General features: G+C 36.1%; 1 protein-coding gene across 1 annotated transcript in view; it reads left to right on the top strand.

Annotated features, from left to right (window-relative positions):
• Nucleotides 1-11,320, top strand: part of LOC145687543 (cell adhesion molecule Dscam2-like) — a 1,184,503-nt gene extending 1,173,183 nt beyond the window's left edge. Inside the window, exon 30 of the mRNA XM_081761007.1 lies at nt 10,783-11,320. Within this exon, the coding sequence (XP_081617133.1) occupies nt 10,783-10,984 (202 nt within the window). The 3' untranslated portion in view covers nt 10,985-11,320. The remainder of the gene's footprint in view (nt 1-10,782) is intronic.
• Nucleotides 11,321-12,481: the final 1,161 nt, after the last annotated feature.

The raw sequence follows: 12,481 nt of genomic DNA, 5'->3' as shown, positions 1-12,481 counted from the left end.
AGTTCCACAAAGGTCAAAGAAATACGTTTTTCTTTATTTTTTGAGTTTCTTCTTCTTCTTCTTTTATGAATTGGGCATGGGGGACACAAAAATTACCTTATTAGAATCTGTGTCCCATAAGCTTTCCAGTGACAATTAGGGCTGCGATAGGGGTGTTAACCTGAGGGAAGATCACAGTCCATCGAAAAATATACAGATTGACTATCATAGGTACGACGTTCCGAATTTTTTTCTCTCTTGCTATTGTATCTTCGCCCTTCAATTTTTATATGATTCTTTCCAATGTCTGGCGTACATGTGATATTATTTTTTTTCCTGCGTATGGCAAATAACAGTGTTGCCAGAGTCCCAAAATAATCAAAGAAACATTTATTTATTTATTTATTTTTGTTTTTTACTGTTTCTTCTCCTTTTACGAGTTGGTCACAGGGGGAACAAAAGTTACCTCGTTGGAATTCGTGTTCCATGTGCTGTCCAATGAGGTATAGTTCATGTCCCTATGACAATTAGAAGGGCTACTAGGGTAGCCAACATGAAGGTGTAAGATTTTCTTGAAATCCTTGCCGTCCTAGAAAGGTTTACACAGGGCCTGTTTATATTGAATTTATCTTGTAACTCTTTCTTATCACTTTTCTATTCTTTCTGACTACTTATTTTGGATAGAGTTTTACATTTGATCACTTTACGTCCAAATGTATTTTTACTGTCATTTTTATTTAATTCTTTCAGTGTTTTACAAATTAGTTGTAGTTTATTTAGAATTCGATAATTCATGTATCATTCCATATGCCTGACATTCCTTTTCATTTCTTTCGTGGTACGTTTATTTTTCTAATGATGCAAAGAATACAAATTTTCTTTCTGTATATTATTTTCTCAAGTGTTTAAATCTCCGCAGATTGTACCACTATATGCAGAAAAAATGTCATGTATCCTGTAAATTAAATTATATCAAAAATACTTCCATTTTTTACATATATATATTCGAAATGTTTGAAGATTTCAACAGGGGAAAACAGTATTGACGCATTTATTTTCAATATTTTTGTTCAATAATGTATAATAATGAAATGAAAAGCAAAAGACTTAAATATAGACTAACTTTCTTGGACTGTCAAAACTGTTGCAAGGGAATTTTGTGGAGGGAAAATTGTACTACTCAGTACTGAACCTTGAAACTTAACTCTGGACAAAAGGGCTATCGTGGATTCGGCCTTACGTGCGAAACATTATCAAATCTTAAGAGGTCTTTTATTTGTTATAAATTTTTTATAAACATTAGCTGCAGTATTACAGTATCTTTGTTAAAGATTTATGAAGCAATCTATGAAAATTTTGTACCGACATACGTAAATAGCAAACTTCTTTAACTATCTTCGTATGTATACCAGCAAATCAGCTTTCTCGTCAAGTGAAAAAATAGTCTAGCAGTACAGTGGCGAGATAATGAAATTAATAAAACAGAGGTTGGAGGTTCGATTCCACCCTAGAAAAATATTTTATATAAGCGAAATTATGAAATAAGGAAAAAAATAATAATATGGGCGAAAGTTAACACACAAATGTGTCATCGATATGAAAGGTCACATTTGGTAGTGATAATCTGTCTTGGGTGTCAATGTTTCATAGATAATGTACTTTGTACTAAACAAGCAAATGTGAGCAGTATGCGGTTGAAAAACGGAGAGAGCATTGCATTACGGCGACATGTGTATCACCTTCTTGGACAATTGCCTGTGGTGGAAATTGTGAAGTATTTTCATAAAAGTAACTTTCCACGTTATATGATATATACCACCATAAAACGCTACCAAATTGGTCTTCTTGTTGAAGACTTACCAAGGTGTGACCATCCTAACAAACTGGCCAGAGTAAGAGGAAGAAACTAAAGGAACTTCCAGCAAACCGTGTCGGGACTAGTGGTAAGAAACTGACTGACAAATTTCGTGTTTCCAAAAGAACAATTGCTCGGAATTTTCAGCAATTAGGTGTGAAATATTTCAAGCGTCCAAAAGCACCCAAGTATACAGAGATGCAACTCGCTATAATAGTAGGCAAGTATAGAGAACTTCGTGACGACATTTTGCATCCTGACACAGTGATCATCACCGACGATGGAAACTATTTTTCGTTTGCCGGAGATGAAATACCAGGAAATGATGGATATTATACTTCCGATATTATAGGGACTCCAGCTACTGTACCCTAAAAAAAGGGGTGTAATCCAACCATTCATCAATACAGATAATGGTCCAGCAACCACAGGCGACATGTGCACGAAGAAATGTTTAACAAAGTTGTTTCAATTCATTAACATACATCATCATGGCGATAACTATATATTTTGGCCAGACCACGTAACCGCCATTATGCCAGGAAAGGAACTGACTGATTGACGACGGACTCGGTATCATTCATACCACGGACGCAATTCCATAAAATGTCCCACATGCACGCCCTATAGAGCAATTTCTGGTCTCTGCTTGCTGCCGACCTCTATGATGGGGAGTGGCAATCCAAAACTGTACCACAACTCACCCGCCGCATCAAATTCAAGCAACGGAACTTAGACTTCAGGACCATCCAAAGTATGCTGAAGAGAGTACGCCACAAACTGCAACAAATTTGAAGACAAAGAACTTCATGCAGCAATGTAACAAGTAACATGATTTGTCAACAGTGTATCTGTCATTGCGTAGGTATTTGCAATCAATAGACACATTTGCCTGGTAGTAGTGATTTTTTTTGGTGTGTGTATTAACTTTCGCCCATGCCCGTAGTTGACAGAAACACCTCGGACAGATCTGAATAGAACAACAATATTCCTTGTCATACGCACCAAGGAACAACTTGCTTCATGCGAAAAGTATGGTTCGGACGAAACAACTGCTCTTAGTCTTTACCAGAAGTTTGAATATTTCAGGGAATGAGTCAGGATATTTTTCCATCTTTTTACCTATATTTCGTTTCTTCACTGACATGTAACTGCAGTAATTGTAAAAGTCTTGCCATAACAGTTTGAAATTAACAAATAATATCTTTAAGTATCAATACGACCATCTTATATGTAATGCTGTTCTTTCTTTCTTTCTTTTTTTTTTCAAATATATTAAAATTATTTTTGATTAATTATACGCTTTAAGGATATCGAAGGATGATCACAACAGAGACAAAAGTTCCTGAGTAAATTTTATTTTTCATAAAGGCAACGTTTTCAGAATATCTGTAATTTGTCTTGTCATGATATTTATATATACACATCTCTGAATATTTTTCGGTAAACCAGTGTTTTTTTTTTCCTCAAAAATGTGTCAAAATATTCCTTCCAGAGGAGTAATGCGACAATATTAAACATCTCAGTCCAAAAACTGTACTAAATCTAGTGCCGCAGGAAATAATTTAGAATTTGTCAATTCCAAGTAGCCATGCCAAACAAGATCAATGGCATCTTTAGGGATGCGTAGGAGATAAGACGATAGCTAAGGCTTTCTCTTCTAGTCTCATGTCGAATTTCAAGACTAAGGAAGACGGATGATTAAGGCAATGAATGACGATGGGATAATTTGTAGAATGAGAATGTGGGAGGAAACGGGAGCACACAAAGCAAACTCACGAACACGATGTTGTCCACTACAAACTTATGTGGCCGGGGATCGAACCAGCGACCCCACGCACCAGAAGTAAGCGCTCTACCACTTTCTATTTTTTTCCCCGAAAACAAGCTACATGACAAAGTTATTTAGCACAGCGCTCTGATAATTAGTAGATCTGTACGAGTACAAAGAGAACTGTCAAGTGTCAAGTAATACTTGTAAAAAGCGAGCGAAGAGAAATTGAGGTTGCGTAAAAACCTTTTTTCTTACCCTGTTGAGATATTCTACTGGGATCACAATACGGTCTTTATTTGTCTATAAAAATCGTAGTTCTAATTAGCCAAACTACTCATGCATTTTTGTAGGAGGATACCACTGAAAATCAGAGGAGAATAGAATTGTAGATGTGAAGGCGACACTGGACAATGTGGTAGCGACTGACCGGCTTTCTCGGTCTAATTTCCCAATGTCCATAGGCAGCCGTATGCTTAATGTCCACACAAGAAGTATAGAGATGCTCCAGAGTATCTATGTGCGAACACAAGTCACAAAGTTCTTACGTACTGCGGCCTATTTTAGCAAGGCGTACGTTGGTAACTATTATTCACAATGCCATACCAAACCTCCATGGCTCTCCCCATGAAATCGGGTGTATGAATTGGTTTTCAAATAATTGTCTAATTACGGTCTGGTATTCGTTGCTGACAGAGGGGTACGACACTTCGAAGATTCGGAGTAAGTAACACAGCATACTGTAGTTTTGTTGTCCAACGTTCCGGCGTGGACCATGCGAGCGTTAACTGTAAAATGTACGAAGGGCACACATTTGGAAAGCGGACATGCAGGATTATTGTTAGGCCAAAGGTGAGGCACCCAACATTTTACGCTGTCTGTGATGTCAATAAGTGGTCTAGATGCGTCTTGGCTGTGGCCACATATAATGCAAGGCATTTGTGGTGGACACTGAAAACACCGAAACATCTTTGCTCACACTGAAGATGAGCACCTGTCTTTTCACACGAAACATGTAAGTTTTCCAAATGAACCACCCGTAGAGTGAACCAATTTGGCAAGCACATTTTTCTGGCAGTAGAAAAATCCGGGAAGTGAACCATAACTTAGAATTGACATACACATTTAAGTAGTGCATTTCTTTTAAAGAAGCGTAAGAGATCGTAGGCAATTATCTGCCAGGTACATGCGCAAAGTTCGCAAGAGTGAACTCCAAACGTGATCGTAGGAAAGGGTCGGTTCAGTAATGAAAGGCTGGTAACAAAGTATGCAAATTATTTACAGAAAGAATAGTTGTTTTCCGCATATTGACGTTAAAACCATTTGCACGAGAGTACAATTCCACTTGATAGGACACATATGCAAATTTATAGAGGACTCAAGCAAGAAATGGTCAGATCACCTATAAAGGCAATCAATTGGCGAAAGAGATGAGTGTTGGTCTCACAAGGCGTCAGTAATCGATGGAGTAAAGAATCGAGAGCAAGACGAAACAAAAGACTTGAAAGCAAATATCTTTGACGAACTCCCCGTAGACTCTCAAAAGGTGGAAGATGATCATTTATTTGTAATCGTGAAGTTGCTCCTGTGCATAAGCTACGTATTATCGATATAATTTGGGCAGAAAATTGGTACCTTCCAAGACCCTATATAAATAGACGTGTGACACAGTGTTAAAGGCTTTGCAAAAATTGCAAGCTAACAAGCCAGCAGGGAGTCTTTTAAAATTGTAATATCGACGAATATATCAAATAGTTGCAAGGGCAGTAATTCCGTTGAACATGGAGCGCCCTTTGAGCTGAACTGATGTACGGTTGGACAATCTTCTTGAAAAATTCAGTTTAACGTAAACGTGTGGGCTATGTGCCTAACACTGCTCACAAGGGACATCATCCAATTGTACGGCTCCGATTTCCATGACTTTTTTTTTCTGATAGAGGACATGTATTCATTATTTGTGTTGACAGAAATTTATGCCATGGTGCATGTTTTCTAATTTTCTATAATTTTTAAGAGTTGTGATGTGGTTAATAGAGATTACTGCAGAAGTCCCTTACTACCCTTTGTAAACGGAGTGTTAATGAAAGAACAACCATATAGATACATGTAAGGCTTAGGGGGAAGTCGTATGGTAGGTATGCACTATTTTTGAATTGAATGTACATGCTGTAGTCCTCATTGTGTAATTATAAGGCCTGAGTATCCTGGAATATATTCTCAAAATGTGTAGATAACCAGGAATATAAATCGGATGGCGAAGGTCGTTTACTGCCCGAGGTTTTGTCAAATACAAATTTGACTTAATTTCTTCGATGATTCTGCATAGCTCTTGTCGAAACTTGATCACAATACTGTCCAAATTTAACCACAGAACTTGAGAGCACAATAAGTGTAGAAACGCTAAGACACTTTCGTAAACAAACTTTGTAACACTGGTAGTCGGAGCTGTACTTCCACACGTCCGCTCCGTTCAACATCAGATAACTAAATCTCACTGAGCCACCGTGTCTGCCTCATATATCTCAAATCACTATTTTTACATAATAGTTGATAAATCTCGATTTCAAGGCGTTAAAGTTTAGGCATTCTCAATCTTTTTTTTAAGTAATAAATGCTGGTATTGATTTCGAATTAGATAGCTTCTCACTAAATAATTCCGAAATAATTTTAAAAGAATTAAAAGTAAATTTTGATACATTTGAGACAAGGCGAAAAATTTCATGAGCCGTCTCTTGTCTCAGACATTTGTCTTGGATCCCACAAACCATGTCTTGTCTGATCTTGTGACCCACAAACTGCGTCTCGTATAGAATTTTATCTCGTTCTTGAGACACGTCTCGTCTCTGCGAATTATCATAGTTGATGTCAACAAAAATTAAAGTTCTTTCAATGGAATTAATTTTATACTCTTACTGCTACAATAACAACTACTATGCTTCCTCCTCCTCCTACTACTACAGCTATTATTACTATTATTATTTAATATACAGAGATAAACTTGTTTTTTGAACATATTCTACATAACTAAACATACATAACGAAAGTAACAATTTCGGTGGGAAATAGGAATGGGAGAAAATTCACTCATTCTTTTTCATTCATTCTTTTATTCATCCGTGTCGTACATTATTGGTCAGAGACCAGTACATAGAACTTGTCAAATATTAAGACATTTCAATATAATTGTTATCACATTATTTTACAAACTATCACCCAAGTATTCATTAATATCATAATACATTTTGTTGCACAAAAAATTAAATAATTCATTTTTGAAATTCCGTATGATTTTGATGTCCTTTAAATAACTTGGGAGCTTATTAAACAACTTAGCGGACATAGGAAGAACACTTCTTTTGGTGCACGCATAGTTTTGGTATGCTGTGAATATGTTATTCTTTTGTCGTGTGTTGTATGAATGCACATCGTCAACATGAAGAAAACTACTTTCGTTTCTCTTTACATATATGATACTTTTGTATATGTACAAACAAGGCACAGTTAAAATTTTATTTGACTGAAAGACCCTTTTGCATGAGGACCTTGGTGATAGGTTAAAAATAGATCTTATTACCTTTTTCTGTAGACGAAAAGTAGTAACACTGCTGTTATTGTACTATGGTAAGTTTCAATCCTTGTTAAATTATGGAATAATTTTCTGGGGAGCCTCCTATTTCAAAGTTTCTTTTGACACTGAACCACGTAGTCTATAAAATGACAAAACAGATACGGCTTAATTTGCTGTTTAGCTCGGTAATATGTGCATCCCATGTAAGCCTATTGCTTATTGTTACACCTAAATGTCTGAGGATACTTCACAATGATGTCCACCATCTTTAATTTTAAGCAATTGTCTTAAATATAAACCATAACATGGAATATATAATTTTGATAGCAATGTTTTGTAGGAATTGAATGCCACTGTTACTTTTGCTCTAGCGATAACAATTACGATGTTATGATTGTTTTTTGTTGTGTCCGCAACAAAAGAGGTTATTCATACGACAAGAACCACGTAATGTTTTGGAACGTGTTCAATGTGTTGCCCGTTACAGTTGATTGTCAGATGCATTCTGAGTTCCTAGTCACGCAAAACCTTGCACAAAGTATCGCCTGTAATACTGGTGCATGCGTCCACAATTCGTTCTTTGAGATGCTGAATATCCGTAATTTTCACTGTATTCACAACCGATTTCATATTGCCCTACAGGTAGTAGTCCAGTAACGCCAGATCAGGGGAACGAGGACGCTTTTCCACAGCACCTCGCCGACTAATGCACGCATTAGGAAACTGATTCTTGATTTACTCATGGACACATGTACCGTAAAGAGGTAGGTCGCCATCGTACCTGGAAAACTTAGAAAATGACCCATCTTCTGGCAGCAGTGATGGCAAGGCACCGTCTTCTAATATGCATCGATAATCCATTACCAAAAGGGTCCCACGTCCGTAAAGAATGGACCTACAAGCCGAATCCCCAATACGCCACTCCACACTGTTACTTTGCAGGGAAGACATGCGGATGCGTCAAACCAATGTGAATTACTATCCGACTAATACCGCACGTTGTGTTTGTTAGCTTCGAACGACACGTAAAAGTTTGCCTCATCAGTTAATAATACATCAGAGGCTAATGTTAGGTTCAGTCGTAGCCGCTTTGTGGCCCATTGAGCATTTTCCAGACGGCGATCTGGATCACATTTTATTAGGTATTGGTGAAGTTGCAGCTTATAAGGGTGTCACTAATGGCTTTCTTTCTTTATGCTATTGCTGTTTTCAGCATATTGATATAACTTTGTTTCTTTAGGAAGAAAATGTCTTCTAGATGTATTTCCTTGTTTCTCTTGTTCTCTATGTGCTACTCGAGTTATCTGGTTCTTGAAAGGAGTATTCATATCTAGTAGCTTATATGACTATTTTATATATTTTGGAATACCGTAGGACTGCGTGAGATTAGTTATTTATGAAACACTCTTGGACACATACTACTATCCTGTCAGTCGAAATAAAGGGCCAATTTTTAAGGTCCTAACAGTACAACATCCGCCCCATACACAGTGAAGTATTTACTCAATTTGTTTCCTTTACCTCTCATTGTTTCATATATTTCTTAATTACTTTTTGTTTCCATTTCCGAAAAGCTGTTGATGTAAAAATAATGTGTACCCTTATATATATTCAGGGTGTCCCAAAAGTAATGGTAAAAAATGAAACCACAGATTCCTGGCACCAAAACAAGAAAAAAATTATATGATCTATAGTCCGGAAGTGGACAAGGGCGGAGTTAAACAGCTTCGAATGTGGAGGAAAGGAACTTCACACCTACCAGCGGAATAATGATAGGAGCTAGGAAGGGGTTTCATAAATACATAAAGATCATCTTGACTTGACATGTTAAACGCATGTTGCGTAACTGCACCAGAGATTCTCCGTACGTCGTTTAGGGATTCACCGAATGTCTGCGTCAAGGGTATTGAAACGGTGCAGTAAAGGTGGAAACGATACAGAAAAAAGTCGTTATCTATGGCACGATTGCACGCACATGTACAAAGGAAGATAAAGCAAACACCACTTAGGATGGTTGATAGTATCAGAAGGCAATGGAAAGTGTTATACCAGATAGAAACTTGCAGATAGAGGGTAGAAATAAGAACAAGTATAATTAGTCGTGTAATGTAATGAAATAACAGGCAGAATACAGAACGACGTACTGTATTTGTAACGCAGTATCTTACACAGAGTAGCACTACAAACTACTAGGTCATACGTGCTAACAATAAACGTACCTACAGAAGATGATTAAAGTGCTGTCCTCCCAGGTCTATTCAACATGCTAATCGTGAATTTGGAATGCATTCCATCACTCCTAGTGTGTTCCGTAACTGTTCACACGCATCCTCAATGCGATTTTGTAAGTCGGCAAGTTCCTTTCCCTAAGTGCGAAGTTTCTTTTCCCCCACATTCAAACCTATCTGGGTCCGCCCATGTCCACTTCCGGACTAAAGGTCATATAAACTTTTTTATTGTTGTGGTGCCAGGAATCTGTGGTCTCATTTTTTACCATTATTTTTGGGACACCCTGTTTATTTTAGGAGAATTACTTAGACTTGAAGCCTACAGTATAAGAGTTTTTAAAGATGTTTTACTGTACATACTGATTAAGCTACTAGCAATAAAATTCTGCCGTTTTCCACTTATTTATAACCATAAATCATATTCAGTACTGACTTTGGAGAATATAGAGACATAGAGCACAGGAAAAATTACAAATATAATGAACATGTTTTTTTTTTTTTTTAAACTGAGAAATATGGTAACGTTATGATATTTGTTGTATTTCTCAGCAGATAATAATGTAAGATGTTCTGAACGTTTATCTTTCTAATTTCTTTAAAACAATTTTTTATAATTAAGGAGACTGGAGAGAGAGTAACAATAGTAGGCGTTGAATAAACCAGCGCAACTAGCATTTATCATCATTCCACCGTCATTCAAGATTCCTCAATATTTAACTTTCATGTCTCGATTCTAGTTAATTGCATTGTAATATTTTCGTGAGAATCGATAGACTTTTGACATATGCAATTCATAAAAGATACTTATAGATGTCATAAGAATTAATAGTACAAGTTCCTTTTGTAATCATTCAATGCACAGCTCAAGAGTACTTGTTATTGCATAGTTCCAGTGACAATTTGTCTTTAAGAATAACATTCACGTGTTTTTAATAGATTTTAGGCAAGTATGTACACTTGCCAGCAAAAGATTATATCCATTCCAAATATGTGTGTTTGGTTAATATATTCTTTGAAACTAATCATCCGCCTAAATGAGATATTTGGATAACGTTCAGAAAATTGTGTAGTCCCTTGGTGAAAGACAACTCCTTTTAATTTATTTTTTTTTCATTCCATGTTATTAATTAAGAAAATAATATTTATAGGATGGATATATTCTTTTGCATTGGCGTCTCTGGCATGTAAAATTTGGGGGGGGGGACATCAAAGGAAATGATCTAACTGCTAGTGTCTCAGCGGAATTTTAGATTATGTCACTTCAAAATATTGGGGGGGGACGCGTCCCCCCCGTCCCCCCGCCAGATACGCCCATGTTCTTTTGATGTGGTTGTACACTTCATTTAATGAATCTAATGGTGATTATGTGTATTTGTTTCAGGATGTCTTTTCCCAATCGACGACCCATACAATCACAGGCGAAAGAAACAACTTTTATTTTTCCATCTAAAGCTGATCCTTTTATACGTTTTGCTGAAGCTCCTGAATTAAGTGAGGCAGAATGTGATATTGACAAATACCATTTAGCCGGAAAGTTTCTTTGTTCATCGAAACTTAACAAGGATTATTCTATACGAGTGTAGTCAGTGCAGTGCCAAGACACAATTTTTATAAGACTGTCGTTGTGTAACTGTATTGTGATCAAACAAAATTCAAATTTCAAAAACTTTTACAAATTTTGCAGTGTTATATCTATTTTTAAATAATATAAATTGAAAAAAGAACTGCATTTCGAAGCATATGATGCATTGGTAACACTCATAATCACTCATAATGTTTTTCTTAAAGTTGTGAACTGAAATACAAATTTCGTTGTTGTACAATCTATTGTTACAAAATATTTTTTCCAATTGAATCATTCTATATTGATGTGCGAATGTCGAGGGGAGAATAAACTAACTTGTTGTTTACTTTGAAAATGTTTTGTTATTTATTTTTCTGGTTCGACTGTAAGTCTCAAATAAGCCACAATGACGTTATACCACAGGTTATCTAGAAAGTATTGAGTTTTTAAGGTCAATATTGAGAATAGATTTATTGTGATTTGAAAATAACATTATGAAACCACATATGCACCATTTTGTTTGAAGATTTTCTGCCATTTCCCCGCCATTACCATAATCCCGTCACTGTAGACCTTCTGTGTTTTCTGGTTAAAAAAAATAAGTGATACGTGGTTTTCTCAGGCCTCTTTTGAAACTAACTTAACACCATTCAGGGAGTTTGGTTGAAACCAAAACGATAGTCTGACGGCGGTAGGTCCGTGTTATACGGTAGATGCATTAAAATTTCCCAACCAAGTTCTCTCAATTTCTGACGGGTCGTTAAATATATGTGGGTCTGGCGTTGTCAATATGGTACGTTGATCCTTATATCACCCAGTTCCAGAAGCCGACCGTATTCAGGTTAACTTTTCGGAAACGTTCTGATAATTCTTCTGATTAATATCACGTTGAAAGATGCAATATATTTAAACATATAGCGACGTTTCCTTTCCTGTCGTCAGACCTGCATACAGCACATGGCTAATTGCGTTAATAGTTATTACACATTTATAACTTCTCAATGTTTTAATGTTTAAAATTTATAATAATAATAATAATAATAATAATAATAATAATAATAATAATAATAATAATTATTATTATTATTATTATTATTATGATATACTGAAGGACCTACGTGGGAATCCTCGCTAGGGCCATCCGTCATTATTTGTTTGTTTGTATATTTGTTCTTTATATAAATCCAAATCGTTGACTTAGTATATTTCTAGATAACTATTAAAGAAGAGCCGTAAGCTACTTGGTTGTCTTTCTTTACTTTATCTTTTATTTCTCTTTTTTCTCTTTATTTTTTATTTTTTTTTCACAAATGAGAGCGAAAGGTTTCATAGAGCAGAAGATGGTTTTAAGTTCGAAAGGAAGGAATTCCGATCCAAGAACCACACCAACCGAAGATTTACCAGCTTTTCAAAAACCTTCGAGATGGTAAGAGCAATAGGCCAATAGCTAGAACTGCAAGTTGAAATCTTACCTGATTTTTAAAAAAAGAAAGGATATACGCTTCTCCCCAAACTA

The sequence above is a fragment of the Thermobia domestica genome, chromosome 6 (genome assembly GCF_964235325.1).
Source record: "Thermobia domestica chromosome 6, izTheDome1.hap1.1, whole genome shotgun sequence".
NCBI classification, from domain to species: domain Eukaryota; kingdom Metazoa; phylum Arthropoda; class Insecta; order Zygentoma; family Lepismatidae; genus Thermobia; species Thermobia domestica.
This window is presented reverse-complemented; position numbering and strand designations above follow the sequence as displayed.